At 41.4% G+C, this 20,207-nt stretch overlaps 1 protein-coding gene across 2 annotated transcripts in view; it reads right to left on the reverse strand.

Annotated features, from left to right (window-relative positions):
* LOC127621597 (disabled homolog 1-like) overlaps positions 1-20,207 on the reverse strand; it is a 216,489-nt gene that overhangs the window by 129,658 nt on the left and 66,624 nt on the right. For both annotated transcript variants that reach the window (XM_052095260.1, XM_052095261.1), the window contains exon 2: positions 13,845-14,045. In XM_052095260.1, coding sequence (XP_051951220.1) covers positions 13,845-13,911 — 67 coding nt within the window. In that variant the 5' untranslated portion in view covers positions 13,912-14,045. The remainder of the gene's footprint in view (positions 1-13,844; positions 14,046-20,207) is intronic.

Here is a 20,207-nt window from a genome sequence, read left to right on the forward strand (position 1 = left end):
AATCCAAGGGCATGTTAAGTGACTCCTAAGCAACCAAATTGGCCTGGATGCTAGGGAGGGTAGAGTCACATGGGGTAACCTCATCGTGGTTGCTATAATGTGTGATCATCACTCTAGGTGGGGCGCACGGTGAGTTGTGCGTGCCAGAATCAGGTCGTCTACGAGTCATTTAGCACCAGTTTCTCCACAAACTTGCAGTGTGTGATAGGTGAGGGGCAGCACTCATTCGACCGCACCCTAAGCCCGTCTCGAACGGCTCTCCTCGCCGGGCCCTCGCGGGCCAGCTATCCCAGGCCAATCGAAGTCCCACGACGCTGTGGTATCATTACGTTTAGGGGGGATTCTGACTTAGAGGCGTTCAGTCATAATTCCACAGATGGTAGCTTCGCACCAGTGGCTCCTCAGCCAAGCATGCGCACCAAATGTCTGAACCTGTGGTACTGAGCAGGATTACTATTGCAACAACACATCATCAGTAGGGTAAAACTAACCTGTCTCACGACAGTCTAATAAAATAGCACGGGCCTCCACACTCGCTACGTCTCCACGGTAACGCACTCAACAAGCCACGTGATAAGATGCACGGATTGACATCTCAGACGTAGAGGCAACTGAGAGTCGTCCTCCGCCACCCGGATTGAGGCGAGTCACTATGAAACCACGAGGACTTAGAGTGCATTGGTAATTGGGCCTTTAAAATTGGGGAGAAAAGTAGAGAGGAAAAAAAAAAAGGATGCTTGGCAATTAATTTTTTGCTGGCTTCACATGCGCTCAACTTCTGCAAATGCCTTCTCTGCCCACAGATTTTCACCATGCAAAGAATAATGTGACCGCAACATTAGTCCATAGGTTCAAGAAAATGCTGTTTAGGTGCCATGTCTCTCCCAAGGCCAATGAGCATCCATCTAAGCTGCCATTCACTACTTAGTGATAAAAAATTGAATTAGGGATGAAAGGATAGAATGGGAGATGTTGATATGGGTGAGAGACAGTGATATGGATAGCTTAATGATCAGTCTCGGTGCTTAATAAACCCATGCATGTCAACTCATGACAGTGATCCACATCTCCAACAAAAGACCAGTTTTGGAAAATAGAGAGCAATTCTAAACTAAATCAATTAAGCACTCCGTTCTGGTGATTACGATATCTCTATCAAACAGTATCACAACACTCACTTGCACAAACACACACATTCTCTGTGTGACTATATATTCTTGCGATTACATGTAGTGTATGCCTACCACTGAAGCTTTAATTTGACAGGAAGTACAGTGTGAATGCAACATCACATCTACACTACATCTATACAATAAAGAACGCATACCACCCCCTGCTCCCAATAATAGCCTTACATCTTAACGTGGAGGCAGGGTTCCGATAAACATGGATGTTAAATTGCAGTTTGCTTTCATACACTCAAATAGATTCAACTGTGACAGAATCATGAACACAATAACAGCAATCATCATGCTATGGAAACTTCCTCCTCTTTTTTATACTGTTTTTGACAGTGCTAGCAAGGCAGCACTGTATTGATATTCCTAAAACATTCTTGTTAGAGGCTTTTTTTTATCCCTAACCCTTAGTATTCAACTTTTGTGATTAATTCAGCATGAATTGCTTAACATAAAGACTCCTTTTAAACTTTGTTTTCTAGATAATCTTAGGTGTGCTGTCCTTTTTTTCTACTTGATAAATCTTGAAAAGATTAAATGTACTGTAAGTGATTTTTTTTTATTAAAATATATGCAGAAAACACCCCTATTGCCTGCCTAATATCACAGAAATAGGTGCCATGAAATACCACAGCTGCCTTTGTAACAGCCCTAGGGTCGGTAAACAGCGGAAGGAAAGATGTCCGCAGGTCGCGGTCAGATCCATTGTTTTTGCTTGTCAATGGATATGCGTGTTCACAAGTCAGCCAATATATGCTAGTATAAGTGCCAGTACAGTGTTCTTCTCTCGTGAAACTCTCAGGGTCGGATGGCAAAAATGGTCTGGGAGATGCTCACTTCTCTATCTACTCTTACAACGGTCTCCAGATGTTTCTTTGTGTGTGCACGTGGCTTAATCTAGTGAAACCCCCACGTACACATGCATTGGTGTTGTATTTTGGCTTCACTATATGCAATGCATAATTTACATTAATTTAAACCAACTTATCTCAGTTCAGGAGACTCTGTACTGGCAGCAAAGGGTTAAACTTTCGCCGCACGGAGTCATGTGACAAAGCAACATGGTCCCAACCACAGCAGAGGTTGTTTTTGGGAGAAACGGCTAAAAAACTACATCTGGTCAGAAACCTATTTCATCCGATATGCCATTTTTAACATTTGAATGATTTATCGCTAAACGCCATGCTGCTAAGCAAATGTGTACTTTAGTGCATTTACTCCTTAGAAATACTTTATTTACGTGCATTATCAAATTGAGAATCAATGGATTCATCAATAAGCTGAAAAATTTTGCTTTCAGAGGCTTCATATGGAGTTAGGATGACAGGCAGCAAACTGGGTGTTAGTATTCACAAAATATTGCAAAATAGAGCATCCTATAGCTCTCAATGCAGCTAAGTGCATTCACTCCAAAAATCTGCTCAAAAGTTCAGTTTCAGGCAGCAGATGATGTTTGCACCACTCAACATGTTTGGCAGGTATGGGATAATGGTAATCAGTACATAGATTGAGAATTAAGAATGTGTAATTTTATTTTAACATGGTTAAATGTTAAAATAAAGCGATTGGATGATGCTGGACATTACTTTGAATCAGAATTAATTATGCTAATTTCTGATGAAATGTCTCTAACATCTCAAAAACATGAAAAACCAACACTCCTGGAAATATAAAAAATATATAGCTTTCAATAGCTTTGTATTATTTACAATTTCACAACTTAGTCCCGCTGTACACATATGGTGCCATCCATTTTTAGGAAGACTTTTTGCTCTAGAATTGTTTTATTTAATATTTATTAGGTGTAATCTGTAGACGCAGGAGGTTAAAAGTGTGGGGTTTTGAGAAGGGGGTCATGGCTAATTCAAGGGCTAAGTCTGCTTTAATTCCAGAATGACAAAAAACGATTTTCCTACCAACGCTTTATATTGATGGATTGTTCAGCATTCAAAATGTAATGCACAATGACGATGTCATTATTTATTTTCATACTGAATAAAGCGCAACTGTACCTGCTCACTTTTGTCTTGATTTCGTATGTATTTTTCCCATACATTTTTTTTCCCATAGGGATATGGAAAACGATGGAAAAATATGCATCTATTGATTTAAAGTTGTTGATTATAAGTATAGAAACAATGTATTACAAGTGAGAGTGTATGGAGACTGATTACATCATTCACAGTGTGCCAAGGTGGATCTTCTCTTTTCAGGATCATGGGTAGTGTAGATATTTACCACGAATTTCACTATTTAACATTTATTATTTTAAATGAAGTTGAAAAATCATGGACTGATGGCTTAAACAGAAGAATATACCAGCGATTAACAACCCCTGAGCTCATGGTAGGTCTGACTTGAAAGGTTTGTATGTTATTGCTAAAAATCAATTCCCCTATGAAAAAAAGGGATTTCCAGAGTCAGACTGTTGCGCTCAATTGTGATAAGTCTTCCTCCCTACATCTTTTACCATTTTTGGCACTTATGAATTGTGATTGGTCACATGTTCCTTGTATTTAACCATTTACCTGGCTTTCTTTACCTGGCGTGATGCACTAAAATGCCAAGCACTGATGAATGGTATCTCTTCCATGTAAATCGTCTCGGGTTACATGTGTAACCCTTGTTCCCTGAAAAAGGCGGAACGAGATGTTGCGCTGCTAAGCGCTACGGGGAACAGCTTTCGCTGTGAGCCGAGCTGAAATAATGTGTGGAACACGTCAATGAACAATGACCGGAATTTATAGCCTCGGTTGATGTAATCATTAGATGCACCTGAGGCTAGGCTATAAATGTATACGTCACCAGGTGTCGTCAGATACTTCTTTTTGAAGAGCAGTCCTGGGACGTCCCAGTGCGGCAAAGCAGCGCAACATCTCGTTCCGCCTTTTTCAGGGAACAAGGGTTACACATGTAACCCGAGACGTTCCCTTTACAAAAGGCTTCACTTTGATGTTGCGCTGCTAAGCGCTACAGGGAACGCAATACCCACGCCGCCGCACTTGGGGCTGTCCGGACCCCTACGGTTGTGCAGTGTACTCACAAAAACGCGAGAGGTCTCAGACATGAGCTTGAGATGTCGACTCAAGGGCATATGAGCCCAGAGTAGCATAAACATCTAAACCATTCAATTTTGATGAATGTGTGTGGAGAGGACAAACCTGCCGCATCACAAACTTGTTCAGGCATGAGCTGAGATGTCGACTCAAGGGCATGAGGGCCCGGAGTGCAGAACATCCAAACTAAAAAAGTCCAATGAATGTGTGCGGCGAGGACAACCTGCCGCATCACAAACTTGGTTAGGCATGGGCTGAGATGTCGACTCAAGGGCATAAGAGTCCGGAGTAGCAAAGCATCTAACCCATAAAGTTCGATGAATGTGTGCGAAGAGAACCCTATCGCAACACAAACTTGTCATGAAAACTGATGAATGTGAGCAGAGAGGATCAGCCTGCCGCATCACAATCTTGTTCAGGTATGAGCTGAGATGTCGACTCAAGGGCATAAGAGCCCGGAGTGGCAAAACATCCAAACTAAAAAAGTCCAACGAATGTGTGCGGAGGGGACAACCTGCCGCATCACAAACTTGTTTAGGCATGGGCTGAGATGTCGACTCAAGGGCATAAGAGCCCGGAGTAGCAAAGCATCTAGCCCACAAAGTTCGATGAATGTGTGTGAAGAGAACCCTATCGCAACACAAACTTGTCATAAAGACTGATGAATGTGAGCGGAGAGGACCAGCCTGCCGCATCACAAACTTGTCCAGACATGAGCTTGAGATGTCGACTCAAAGGGCATAAGAGCCCGGAGTGGCAAAACATCCAAACTATAAAAACCTAATGAATGTGTGCGGAGAGGACAACCTGCCGCATCACAAACTTGCTGCAGAGGGAGACCTCTAGCCAAGGTTTTAGAGGAGGAGTGCCCTCTGGTAGAGTGCGCCCTGAAACCTACTGGCGAAGCTTGACTGCGTGCCTCGTAGGCCCGGGCAATAATGAGGATGCCTCTTTGAGGGCACCCCGCCCACCAAGCCGTGGCAAACCGCAGTGGCCAAATACAGCCTGGCAGTGGCGAGGCAAGTGCCCGCTGACAGTTCTTTCTACAGAAAATCCAGAACTGAAGCAAACTGGCAGTTAGCTGGTTCTGTAATAAGAACTTTAGCAGAAGGAAACGCATGCAGGCGCATTTGCGTTTCTACGTTCAGCCCTCCCGAGGGGAGGGGGACTGGGCGACTCGGGAGAAGTAGAGGAGACATTGCGCTATCAACAGAGGCTGAAGAGGTCCTCTTCTGCCCTGTAAAATCTACCCAGACCAGTTCCAAGTGGAGGGAGCCCTAGCACTTGAAATGCTCTCGATGACCTCAAGGATGAGAAGGTCCTCCCTGTTCGAATCGCCCAAGGCGAGCCATCGAGGAGAGGAATTAACTCCGAGAAACATATCCTGTTCGCCAGCGCAGCCATTATTAGGAGGCAAGACCCTTGCTAGTGAACATTGCCAAGACTCCGGGAGCAGAGAAACCGGGAGAGAAACACATACAGACGCATTCTGGGTCATGTATGTGTCTTAACGTCCAGACCCAAGGGGGCTGGGTGATTTCAGGGAGAAGTAGAGGAGACATTGCGCTATTCATAGAGGCGAAGAGGTCCTCTTCTGCCCTAAGATCTCACCCAAACTTGTTCCATGTGGAAAAAGCCTGGCATTTAAAAAGGTCTCGATAACCTCAGGAGAGAGCCCTGTGTCCCTCAGTTGGTACCCTTAGGGCCAAACATGAAAGATTCCACAATTTGGGGCAGGGATGAAATATTGCCCTGTGCCTGAGATAGAAGATCCTTCCTGTTCGGAATCGCCCAAGGCGAGCCGTCGAGTGAAGAGATTAGCTCCGAGATCCAAGCCCTGTTTGGCCAGCTGTGCTATCAGTAAGAGGCAAAAACCCTTGCTGGCTGAACTCTGGGCAACTACTACCTTAGGGTGGAGTTCTTAACTCCCCATTGGTATTTCCTGTCTGGACCGTAAATCTGCTCCCGTGATCACGGGCATCCAGGGATATAACTGACCTGAGTGACAGGAACTTACCCTGGGCCCTAAGGAGAATCCGACGTGTCAGAAATACAGCTGACAAGAACGTGGGTCTCCTTGAAGATTTATGTAAGAGGCTACCGCTGTATTGTCCACCCAGCACCAAGACATGGCAGCCTCAGGAGGAGGTATTTCAGGGCCAGAAATACAGCCATCAACCCGAGACAGAGACTGTGACAACCGAGCTGATGACCCTCCTATCCCCTTAAGCTGGACTGACCACTTAAGGCCGCTACCCGCCCATCAGGGAGGCGTCTGTCGTTAGCAGTCTGCGACAACAAGACGCACCTAGAGTGGGACCCAAGGCAGAAAACCGGGTCTGAACCACATAGGAAGGGAACGAAGCCTGAGGCGCGTAACCCTATTTAGCCCAGGGATTTTGGCCCTTGGAAGAAATCCCCTGGCTTTTGGCCACAACAAAAGCGGTCTCATGAGCAGAAGGTCCAGAGGGATCACCGTGGACGCGTTCAGCCCTGAGACCTGGAAATCGTTGGTACTGATAACAGTGCAACCTTGACCTAGCCTGACTTTGCTCAGGGTGATCTGAATGGACTCAATCCTAGCGGAGACAGTTGTGCCCGCATTGAGATTGAACTCCATACGATGCCCCGATAGACAGTGTTCTGAGTGGGAGAGAGGACGCTTTTCTTGGCGTTGAGCCTCAACCCCAGAGAAACAGATGAGCTAAGACGATGTCCCTGTGCTGAACTGCCAGTTCCTGGAACTGCGCTAGGATCAGCCAGTCGCTCTACGTAATTCAGAATGCAGATGCCCCGAGTCGCAAGTAGCCAGCGCTACATCATGCATTGTGAATGTGCGGGTAAAAGGGCTAGGCTGAGTGAAAGAACCTGACCCTGGAAGACTTCGCCCCGAAGTGAACCTCAGGAACTTTCCATGTTGTGGCAGAACTTCTAAATGAAGTATAGACGTGCGTCATAAGATCGATGGTGACCAGCCAAACGAGTTGTAGGGCTTGAGACACTGACCGTCTTGACAGGCATCATCTTGGACTTGAACACCCACGGGTAGTTCAAGCTTTAAGATCTAAGCCAGACGCCACCCCTCACCCTCCATGGGAAACGGGAAGTATTTAGTGTAATAACCTAACTCTCTCTCTGGAAGGGGAACACATACCATGGCCCCTTTAACCAGGAGATTGAGTTTTTTTGTTTTTACAAAAAGAAATCCGGTTTACGGTAGTGAGAACACGCCGTTAAAACACGGAAAAGCGGCGAGAGAATTAAATCCTGACGCCCTTATAAGACCCACAGAAAAGAATATATCCGGCAGAAGTTTCCACGCTGCCAGGATCTCTGAGATGGGTATTATATTTTAACACTTCCTGTTGAGGGTTGTCGGGTGTTTCGGTCCTGAATAAAATGCAGGAACAGTGAAAACACCCGATTTTGAAGGAAGCCTCTGCAACCCGAAACACCAAGAGGTGGCGGGAATGGAGGGGCTTCGAGGGGGTACTGGGAGGGGTGAAGTGAAGCACGCGCCCGTCCCGAGGGAGCTACCCCTAATCTAGGCGCAAGACCGTCAGGGTTTTCTCTTACTAGAATTTATAGTCCTGAGGTCTTGCTTCGGGGCTGGCGAGGGCGGCGAGACTGTCCCCAATCCCTGGGAGGAGGAGCACGACTCGCCACGCTTTGCTTTTGAGCCTCCCTTCAGTCAGGACCGAGGTGGGTCTGAGGCTTGCTTGTCAAGCGCAGAACCCACACTCAGGTCGTCCAGGAGGTCAGCCTGGTACGCCTGAAAAACAGCATAGTGTGCAGAGCAGCACCAGCCTGACCTGCTGCTTGATAAGCCCTTCCCACTAAAGTGGAGGTTGTCCTACAAGGCTTTGAGCGGAGAGAGGGCTTTTAAGTGACGATGCCGAGCCCGGCAGAGATAGCCCTCAAGCCGCCTCTTCGACCGGGCGGCATCACTGAATACCCCGTGCCTCAGCACCCACGATAGTCGAATATAATGACGCCGAGGGTATGTGAACATGGGAAGAAAATATATATATATTTATATATATATATATATATATATATATATATATATATATATATATATATATATATATATTTTATTTTATTTTTTTAGGGGTTCTCCATGAGAGAAAAAGCTCTTCGTGGAGGTTATCAAAGAAAGGGAAGGGACCCATGAGGCGTTCCCTTTCTTAGACTCGAAGATAAAATCTATCCCCTAATTTGGAGCGCTTGGGGGTCTCTTTTCGCGTGGCCAGTCCAATCTGGCAACCGCGATGAGTAACAACATCGAGCAATTCCTCCGTATATTTTTTATCGCGGACGGAAAGCTCGGAGGCGGAAGAGAATTGCGATCCACCTCATGATCCGAAGAAGCGTCGGAACGCGTCGAGATCATGTGAAGGACCAGCTTGGTTTGGGGAGAGAGTGAGAGAAAGGGATCAACCCGCCTCTTGCTCCTCAGCCAAATCCATGCACGAGCCCCACGAACAATCTTTTCGTGAGTGCTGACTCCGGAAGCAAGCGAGGCGAGCACGACGCACTCTGCCTGTTAAAGCAAATCGCAGTGCTCGCACCGCCCTGCTGCAACGCCAGAGCAGCGTGCTACCCCCAAACAAACAGCAAAAACTGATGTGTGCCGTCTTCAGCTATAGAGCGAGAAGAGAGGAACACTCACCGTTTGCTTTCAGTCATTCTCTCTTTTTTTTTTTGAAATATATATATAATATTTTCTAAACATAAGAGAAAAATAGAACAACATTCACTGCACACTGCCTAACTGATTCTATCTCCTAACAGAGGAAAGAAAGTTTTGACAGGGTGTGTGAAACACACAGAAACAGAATCGCTCTGAAAAAAGAGTTTCTGACGACACCTGGTGACGTATACATTTATAGCCTGGCCTCAGGTGCATCTAATGATTACATCAACCGAGGCTATAAATTCCGGTCAATGTTCATTGACGTGTTCCACACATTATTTCAGCTCGGCTCACAGCGAAAGCTGTTCCCCGTAGCGCTTAGCAGCGCTACATCAAAGTGAAGCCTTTTGTAAAGGGAACAGATTTTTTTACCTAACTAGCCCCGACAAGTGATCACCGACAGCACATTTTGTCAGTTGTTTGGTTCCTATTTCTGTAACGTTGAACAGGGTAGGACCGGCCGCTGTGAAATCTCATTGGTCAAAAATTCAGCTATTCATAATAAAAAATGTAATATATTAAATATACACATTTCTAATTGATGGCGATAATCGTGTGATGTTGAGCAGCAGTTTTGCATTCAATATGGACAAACAAATTTCTTGTCAGTGGAAACTTTTTGTATTGCACATCATTAGGACATAATGTTACACTGCATAGTGACTGTTTAAATTCTTGTATGGCGTTGACTGAAAACAAGACACACAACAATTAATTTAAACAGAACCACAGCCAAACACCTAAACTTACCTTAATAATATTATTTTACTGCCTTTCAAGCACTTTTCCTGTGCTTCATTTCCAGTGTACATATTCATTTGTTCTTTTCCTCTCAACTTTACCACTCTCTTCTACCTTATATGATCTTGTATATTAACGTTTAAAATTTTAAGTAACATGCAACCACACTCTCACATAAACAAGCCCTGCACAGAAGGCGTTGTCAATGGTTGAATAGAGGGCTTTTGAAAAAAGGTTAAATAAATGGCTCCGTTCACACCTATTTGTGTTATTAATTAGAAATAATAAGGAGAGGGAGGCATTGAGAGAGCTAGGAGGGGGGTAGGCAGCTGGAAAGAGCTCATCAAGACTGCAGCAAATGCTTTATTTATTAGATACGGTGTTCTAATGTGCCCTAATGACATTCATATTCATTACACCTCGCCCCAAGAGCACTCACTTTCGTGTGTGTGTGTGTGTGAAGCTTCGTCTCCTTCTTATTATGGTCTCCCTCTATGGACTGCCGGGACTCAGCCGCACACAAAACCCTGGTTCATTATTCCTCAATTAATTTAGTGGCATGTTTAAACCGCAATGTGTGTGTACCAATGTCATTAACGCCGATGTAATCCCAAGACTTGTCTTCAGTGTCTTGATGACTGTGATTGGTGTGTAGATTTAATTGTCTAAAGCCGTAGTTCTCAACTGGTTTTGCTTCAGGACATAATTTTTACAATGGGCATCAAATAACAACCCAATGCAGTGCCAAAAATGTTTATAATTTCAGTGGTCTCATGCAGTATTTCAGGGCTCAATGCACAAAACATGTTTATCCATGTTTATCTGTTTTTAATGTAGTATTTATTTATTTTATTATTTTAGTTTTTTTAACCTTGCATAGTTTGGTTAATGTTTTTTTGGATGAGGGCATGTCAAGCACGTGCCCATATTGGTACCTGCCTAATTTGCCTAGCTTCTGCCAAATGGCAGGTGCATTTGCACCAAAATACCATATTTTGAGTGGAAGCATGGCCATTGATGTCAATAACACAATATATGGGAAGCATTTTCATCTCTTTAAAAAGTTCATGAACTTAACTTTTAACAGTGCACAATTGTATAGTTAGTTTCCTTTTATTATTTGCAGTGTGCTTTTTTTGCCTGTTATATTATGTAAAATATAAAGTTTTTTTTCAATAATCTACATATGTATTACTTTTTCTCTGTCTACTCTATTTTATGATGGCATGACTAGTTATAGAAAAAGTGATCCCCTAATTATAACTAAATCCCTAATTGTAGAAATAAGTGGAAATGCTAAAATCCAGAAACATAGAAGGTAGAAGAGAGTGTGTGATTGGGAAAGTATGTATTTGCATTATGCTTATGCTGTCACAGAGAATTATGGGAAATGTAGCTTAGTTGGACAAGCATTTCACACTATAAACTGGCTACATAAGTAATAACATCTTTTTAGCTTTATAGCTATTCTTCATCAACATTATGAATGAATGAATACAAAATAAATTGTACAGACAACATTTACAATGCCAGTTTGCTTCCACAATGACTCTTTAATTGCTCCAATTTGGAAAGTCAAGTTTCCCAATGGTAATTATGAAATTATGGTGAAAAGTGTGCTGATCTTGTAAATACGATCATTCCGAAATGACTTTAGGGCAGCAAAAGGATCCATTTAATTTTGAACTATGGTTAAGGTAGGTGTTCAGAGGCCAGTCCACAGGGAAGTCACTATTAATGGTGACAGATCGCATAATATCATTGTATGGGGAGAAGGCTGTCATTAACTGCATGCTGTAGGTCATATTAAACTGCCTCCCACAGGGATGGAAGGTCGTTGTCATTAGCAACACATTAGTGGTGTTTTGTGCTCATAAACAGAGGGATTTGCGATAGTTTGTCCTGTTCTAATGGTTGCTATGGGAATAGACAGAAGGTTTAATTAAATATTTTCCATAGAGAATAGAGATGCAGGTCAGGCGTGTTATGGAGACGCTGAAGAGACAGGTTTGTGTTGTTTGCGACCCTTGACAGGCAGAGAATAAGCACTGTTAGTGTTTAGATATTAGATATTCAAGGCAGTGCTATTGATAAAAGAAGTCTATTTGTGTGTGCATGTACCTCCTCAGGGGCATAATTACATTTGTTTTTGTTTGCTACATGATAAAAAGAAAGGTTAACAATCTAATCCTTGGCTGCTGTTTTATATATCTCTTCCGACCATAAAATAAATGAATCTAAGATGAACTTAAGACAAATTGAATTCAGCTAGCAGCTCTAACATGCACAAATAAAGTCACATAATCCATGACTAGTCAACACAGGCCCAAATAACTACCACTAACACTAGTCTACCACTACCATGATTATTCAGCGCAAACACATCATAAACCTACTGTAACTACTATTGAATTCCAAGCAAAACCATGACCCTAGTTGTAATGAATAGATGCTAACAAAAAAATAAAAGTAATTAGAATATTTGCATGTAGGGATGCACATATATGAACATTTCTGTCAAATACGATAACAGTTGTAACCGATACTGATGCCGATACCAATATTTTGCCTTTATATATACATATATAAAGTATATACATATAAATAATAAAAGCAAAACAAATCATGGCATGATTATTGATTGATTCAGAAAGGTTATTTTGTACTTCAAAAAACTTTTGCACTTCTGTTTTTGCTATTCAAAAGAACAGAACACAATTCATATTATGCATATGTTGAGCAATTCCACAGAAATGTCAACCACATCATGGAAAAAAAATTATTTACTAAAAGAGCAAAACACTATTTTAAGTTCTATTGTGGTGTAATGGACATTGGAAAATGCCGTCCAGACCGCTAGAGGGTGCCGCTTGCTTACACAACGCTGACCGAAGTTCTGATTGCAGCCTATTTTAAAATGCAGCCTTTCAAGCTTTGGTAATTGAGCAAGAACATGTTGCGATTTCAATCTTAACTCAATCGTGCAGCCTTAATGGATACCATATCAATGACTCAGAAGTCAAAGTTTGCTGGTTTCAAAGTGTTTTGGAGGGTTTTACCTCATCATGTATAAGTTAGTGCCGCTTTCACAACTGTCACATCTATAACAAAGGTTTTCCCTCATTAATGTGAGAATGAGAATGATTAAATTAAATATCACATGTTCTTAGGAGTGCCAACACTTTGGCCAATTGCTACATTATGTGGCTACATTATTTCTGGATTGTGCATTTGAATCCAAAGAGTCTTTAAAAAGTGTATTGATAGTTAAGTATAAATTAACCATCAGTTTTTCATATCTGTGTTTTCATACTTAAAACAAATTTGCCAATGGTTTTAGTTTTGTAAATAATTGCTGATAAATATTGATGGCCGATACATCGATGCATCCCCATTTGGATGGGACATTATTATGGAAATATTCACCTCTATGAAATAATCACATTTCGTGGACTTGTTTTTAGAAATAACGTTATATGTTAGCATCAGATAGTAAAAACCTCTCACTGTTCTCTATTTCTCAGGTCTAGAGGACATTTGGTGCCACAACATCCATCAGCTTTACTACCACGAACTCATAGGCACATAGCCCGGCACAAAACAGGATTGTGTGGCCACTAAGGAACAGGTGGGACATCACAAAAGGGAGAGACAACACGAGAGACAACAGCCTGTTCCCCTGTGCAGTGCCATACAATGACCGGCAGGCCCCTTGGCACTGGTCTGTTCACAAAACATCTGTCTGAGTGCCTACTTAGGAGTGTGAACCATAGCAATGATGAAGCTAGTGACAGGGCAAATATGGTACATTACTTCTCTGCGTATACGGACACAAGGCAGTGTGCACACAAAGACAAACACACAAAAAATCCATAAGTATTATACTGTCTGTAAATAACTGTAATGAACTTCATATTCCAGACAAATTATTATCCAAAGCGAATTAATGAGTAAGAATGAATTATAATCTAAACTTAAATCCAATAAGCCTGATTGCAATGTGTCTTCCAGTCCATTCTGTATTGGAGGCACTTTGTTTTGTGTGTGTGTGGTATCTTTATAATATGCCTGTGATGTTAACGCTGACCCCGACCAACTGCACAATCCCCGAGCCTCTTTGACTTGCATGAGTGTTTGTGTGTTTACACATGTGTCCATATGAGGGCCTCCTACCTCTCTTCTTGGAATCCTTTCTGACGCTGGGTCTGGCAGCAGGCTGGAGCTCGGCCTCTGTTGACATATTAAATCCTTATTCCTTTACCGTGCAGCTGGGTGGCTGTGTCTGGCTCATCTAGAGGGGCTTTCCACTGAGTCTGGAACAGTCCACCGCTGCCTCTAGCCTCGACACGGCATCTCATTCACTCCCAGTAAGGGCTGCAAAAGGGGACGAGAAAAGATGTTGTACTGAATACGTTTAACCTGTTACATTATGTAAAGTGTATTCTTGTTCTGGGAATTGTTGCTGTGTTTTCTCCATCTATTTATTTGTTTTTCCAGATCATTGCTGATTTGCAAACTGTTTACTTCAGCTTTCAGCGACCATTGGCTGCTTTAACAGTGCTGCCTAACTAAACGCCTCTTTCGCTTGGCAGTAATGAGTTGTTGCGACTTCAGGTCGGTCGCAATTCTCCATGCTCCACACCAGACAAAACCCTTGCACTTCTTAATGCCAATCAGATGATATGTCTTTGTACTGGTGCTCATCAGTAATATGTTGTCCGATGTTTTTAAAGCAGTTTGAATGGGGAGAAATATTTAGCAAATTGGTCCCACTTTATATTAGGTGTCTTTAACTACCATGTACAAACATTCAGATACATACATACAACGTAACCATATGTTGCTCTGCAAAATTCTCACAAGATCCACATTAGCTGCTACTGAGGTTGAGGTACAGTTTGGTTTAGGGGTAGGGTTAAGGTTTAGAGGGTTAGGTTTAGGGTTAGGGGTAAGGTTAACAGTAACTACATATGTTATTAAATGAAGGTACTTTAATTGTAAGTAAAATGCAACAACATGTCTGTACCTAGTAAGTACGTTGCGCCAAATGCTTAAATACACAGTAGTTAAAGAAACCTAATATAAAGTGGGTCCAGTTTAATTCAGTTAAAACCGGGGGGTTGTGGTCTGAGAGTTGTGTGGTGAGTTACATCTCCCTTATATTTTTTTGCATCCTAACCCCTAAAAGATGTAATAAACCCAAGTGTATCATTCAGCTTACATTTAAGTTGACCCAAATACCAGCAGATCCATAGTATTGGGAAGCCTGATTCATTTAAGCAAATTGGTATGTTTGGATGGTTCATTTCAATGAATAAATTCTCCAAACCATACATCAAATGAATTCCCTACAATCTTCCTGTGCACATCCACCCTCCCTTCTTTGCCTCCTTATGCAGAACTCTCCTCTCTTGGTACCAATCAAGTGCTGGGATGCACCCTTAATGTGTTAATTGGCCTCAGTGGCACTGTAGCATTACTGCAGGTGCCAGAGCCATCAGCAGATCAAACCCGCTCCACCTCACCGCACTCGGCCCCCCAGCAGCAATCAGTAAGAGAGAAGACCTCAGGGACTGATGCTAACTGCTCAGGCAGGCCAACCGAACAACATGGTATCACTTAAAAATCGATACAGCTCGAGACGTATCGACTGAGATCAGTCGATGCTCCAAAGACATAACATAGCAGAACATCATGATTGTCCCAGAGTCTAAGACATACAATATAAGGACTTTCACAAGTTATAATCTACAATAGTTGCTCTCAAATGGTGGGTTGCAACTCAAAAATGGGTCACAGGTTTATTCTGATAGGGTTGATTTCCCTGACAGCAAGGAAATAATGCTAAATGCAAATACTAAAATGCAACTAACCATAAATAAATCAATGTATCAAACGGGAGGAGATAAGTATAAGGTTGTATGTCCACTCAAAATCTACTTTGGCTGAAACGATTAGTGAACGTTATCAATAACTTCGACAATAAAAATGTGTCGAATAGTCATTTGATCTCATTTAACGTAACATTAGATCAGATATAAAACTAATTATAGTGTGCAAGAGGAGCACTGCATCTCGTGCCTGATCGAGGAGAGAAAACACAGCTTACGGTCCAGAGCACTCCAGACTTTCCAAACAGCTTCAGGTGATATAGATCGCAAAGCATGAGGAAATTATAGAAAAATACAAAATTACTAAATACAGAAGCACCCTTATTGTGAAATACAGGTGAAAAAATGGTGAGAGAGGGTAGTCTTCGAACATTATACACTGCAAAAAACCTTTTTTGATTTGTTGTTTTTTGGCTTTTTTTCCATTATAAATATCTAAAACTCAAATTAAGTACATTTAAATTAGGAGCTATCCTGAAAAAGAGGATGTATGGTCACCCTATGTTACATTATTTGTTTATTTGTTTGTTTGTCATTGCATCACAAATGCCATGGACTTGGCTGGACTTGGAAAAAAATCCAGAGACCTAAAGGCTTGAGTCCGAGTCAAGTCCGAGTAAAAATGCATTCAAGTCCGTGACAAGTCTAAGTCCATTAAAATTGGACTCATGACTCGGACTCAAGTTCGAACTCGAGTAATGGTGTGAAGTATTTTGGGGTTATTTGCAATTATAGTTCTCTTATGAAATTAATTATTTATATTTTAACCTTTTGAGCGGAAAACTCTTAGAGCAATCGTAAATTAATTATCTTGAGGGAGGACAGAAATTACCATGTAACCTAGCAAAATATCTATCTATCCATCTAATGAATATATAGTAGACATATTAATTAGTTTTTGTAAGTAGACCTATGTTTCATCTACTCACATTCTTGTTGTCCAATCTCTTTTTTTTTTGTGTTTTTTTTTTTTTTAAATGTAGCAAAACATATGAATTCTTAGTGTTACATTATTGATACAGTATTGTGGGGTAAAATTTTCAAATAAAATATGAAGCAAACTTTTTAATATGGGCTATATTTACATTTTTCTTTTAATGATATTGGATGATATCAGATTTACTTGCAACTAGGGATGTTAACGAATAATTAATGATCAATTATTCTTTGTCAGTAGATAGAAAAAAGACTATCCGTACAGTCCTCCACTGCTAGAGGGCGCACTGCTACTTGAGCTGCATGTTACTTCCTGTCAGCAACACAGAATAAAATAGGGGCGAATCCCTTAGTGTTAATGTAATTAGTGGGGGTTAATGATTACATGGAGCATTTCTCTATAGATGAATATTAAGTTTACTGAATAGCTAAACCGTCATGTGTTTAAGTACAACAAGACAATAACCATTGTTGATTCGCCGGCCTCCCTGTGTCATCCACACAGACAATCACATCAGTTCTTTGCTGGGACAGCATGCAGGTACATTCACCTGAAATCTCACCATTAGCAGTGTGAGGTAAGTTATGAACTGTATTCACACAGCATGTTATTATTTGATTTAATTTCAAATGAAAACGTAAGGTCTGAAATATCCAACAATATACAACATGAAGTTTTAATCAACTCAAATCTTTATCTTCTATACAAGTTATTATTATCAGTAATGCATTAGCAGTATATGAATGTCAATTAATATACAGCCTAAATGTATTAAAAGAAATACACTGAACTGAAAATATATTAAGAGGAAAATACCAATACTTACATTTTGTTAAGTGTATTTCTTTATATGATATATAAACAAAATAAGCTGTACATTCATCCTTTCATGTTTTTTATGTTTCCGTAATTGGTACGGATTTGTTCTCTGATGTTGGCCTTTCCAAGTTTGCATTAGACCAGTTAAAAATCACACTGTGTATACATTTTTTTGTGTGTGTATTTTTGGGGATTTAAGCTGTTCACCACTAACAGTTTATTATTGTTAATGATTAATACATTTTCATTCATTAACGTTAACGATTATCGATTAAGAAAACGTCTTAACATCCCAACTCGCAGTGTAGATTTGAAACATTTTGGATGTGATTTAGCTAGACCCTCAATTCCAAGCTCACATTTATGACATAAAGCTTTAATACCAGTAAATCAAGAGAATTAGTCTTCAAAACAAAATGCGTTGCGAAGCTGAACCCCAAACACATCAGTTATGATAGCAGTAGCTTTTGAGAGACTTGCCTGCAGAAAGCCTCTAAAGTCCTGGGCTCCACTCAGCAGGCCGGGGTAGCGGCCACTGTAAGCCACCACCAAGGGGATTTAAACAGCCATTTCATTTTGAGCTCCATCCCAGAGCTGGCCACGCGCCACATATTGTGTGCAGAACATTTAATTCCGAATAGAGAGAGCATGCCGCAGAGCACCAGTGAATTACACTGCGCTCTTTATCTGAGTGAAACACACAGAGAGGAACTGTGAGTCTGTCCAATTACTGCCATTATCTTTCAAATAGACAGAGAGAGTTCTCCACTAAGCATTTTCCCTCATTCTAGCCCTTTTTCTTTCCATTTTGATTAGCCTCTCTCTTCACCTTCACTGTACATCTGGAATCGCTTAATCCTTGATACCATTTAGCACAGCTGGCTCAATGTCCTCATCTGAATGTCATAATGTCATTTTTAGGGGAAAATGCCAATGTTTGCTTCACCTTTTGTGTATTGAACCAGTTAAAACCACCACTTCTCTACCTCCACCAGACAGGCAGCCATAAGGCAGGGGTTGGCGCACCACTCTCCTGAGGCATCTGAGATATTTCTAATATCTAGGCTAAGGTCTCCTCTGGGACATGCCACACATTCAGAACATGCAAGGAAAGTGGGTGAGCTGGAGAAGTTACTGTGCCTGAAAAAGTGGCGACTAAGCCACCAGACACAGAAGTGGATGCTGTACAAGAACTATGCAAAGATGTGCTTACAAAACCAAACCAAAAACTCACTATTCTGTCGGGCTAGGAGTCGATTCCAAAAATAATTAATTCCTTAATTTCGAGGCGTTGGGGATTGAGAGTCCGTTCCACTCAGAGGCTTTACACCTTCAGACTTTGTTTATTTTCTCGATCACTTAACTATGACACATTACAGAGAAGCCTTAACAGCACTAATTAAAAGTACAGATTTTAAAGGGACTGTAGCTAAACTATCATCATTTCTCGACTAATCAACACGACTCTTTTGTAGTCCGTCAGCGTAAATCCAATCCATTTGTTCATCTGTATGATACAATCACACTGGCAAAAGCTATATGTGCATATAGACCCATAAATACTGTATATATATATTTAGAATATACCTATTAATATAAAATGTCAAGATAATTTGCCATTTATAACAATTATACAAAGCATTAAGGTGTTTTTATTGCACTGATTATCACTTTGCTTTTCATTTTTCCTAAAGAATCTGTAAAACACTTTTGGAAACAAACAGTGGCACTATTTAGTGAATTTCTGTGTTATTTTTGTGACAATTAACTGTATTACATCTGTTGTCTTTTGGTGTTGACTGAAGTCAAAGTTAGTATTGTTTGGTTGGTGTAAAAGCTGCTTTCTGGACATGTGGGCACAAATGGATAAAAAATGGTTGTTCGGGGGATGGTTTGTATGGATCCCATTATTCAAACTGGTCAGCATGTTGGCTCGGCTGTTAGCACTGTTGCCAATAGCAAGAAGGTCCATGGTTCAAGTCCCAGCTCACTCAGGGCCTTTCTGTGTGGAGTGTTTATATTCTCCCTGTGTTTGCATGGCACCCCTCTGGGTGCTCTGGTTTCCCCCATGTGGGTTAAGTAAATTTGAAACTCTAAATTGAGTGAATGTGTATGTCTGTGTGTGTTAGCTCTGTGACGCACTGGTCAATTGTCCAGTGTGTTTCCCTGCCTTTAGCCCAAGACAGCTTGTGTAGGCTCCAGCACTACCTACAACCCTACACAGGACAAGTAGCAATAGAAGATGGATGAATGGATACAGCTCAAACTTTAGCATTTGTTGTTCTCTTACTATTTCACTGGCTTCCATCTTTGAAAAGAGCAGAAGCCAAACTGCACAATCAACTGATATGATCTAGTAATGGCTGCACAAACTTAGGGTGACAGCAAAAGAACTAACAAAAAACTACAACTTGTAGTCAGGGGTGTAGAATCAACAAAAAGTCAGGAACCACAAAATAAATGAATAAGCTTTACTTATGAACATTAAATATGTGACATGACGTTTGCCCATTAATCCTACCCGATTTGTTAACAGGCAGATATGTGAGTCCTAGACACAGTAGAATTAATTTTACCTCTTGCTCATTTGTTGTGTCCACCGTTCATGCAAACAATTGGTAGAGGATTCTGTGTAGTCTAAAAGTCGTCCTTTTATGTGGCTGGCTACTTTGTTTTTGTTTGCACTGCAGATAAACAAAACAAAGCTCTTAAAATACCATGACACCCAAAATAAGTATGAAAACAAACTTCAGAAATTTTGAATAAGTGGGGGGGTTGATTCCTGCTTGTAGTGCTGGTAGATTCTGGTAGCATTTCATCATCATTAGAGCACAGAGATCAACATGGCCAAGGACTATTCCATGCCTCCCACCTCTACTACAACTGCTG

Source organism: Xyrauchen texanus, chromosome 28 (genome assembly GCF_025860055.1).
Source record: "Xyrauchen texanus isolate HMW12.3.18 chromosome 28, RBS_HiC_50CHRs, whole genome shotgun sequence".
NCBI lineage: Eukaryota > Metazoa > Chordata > Actinopteri > Cypriniformes > Catostomidae > Xyrauchen > Xyrauchen texanus.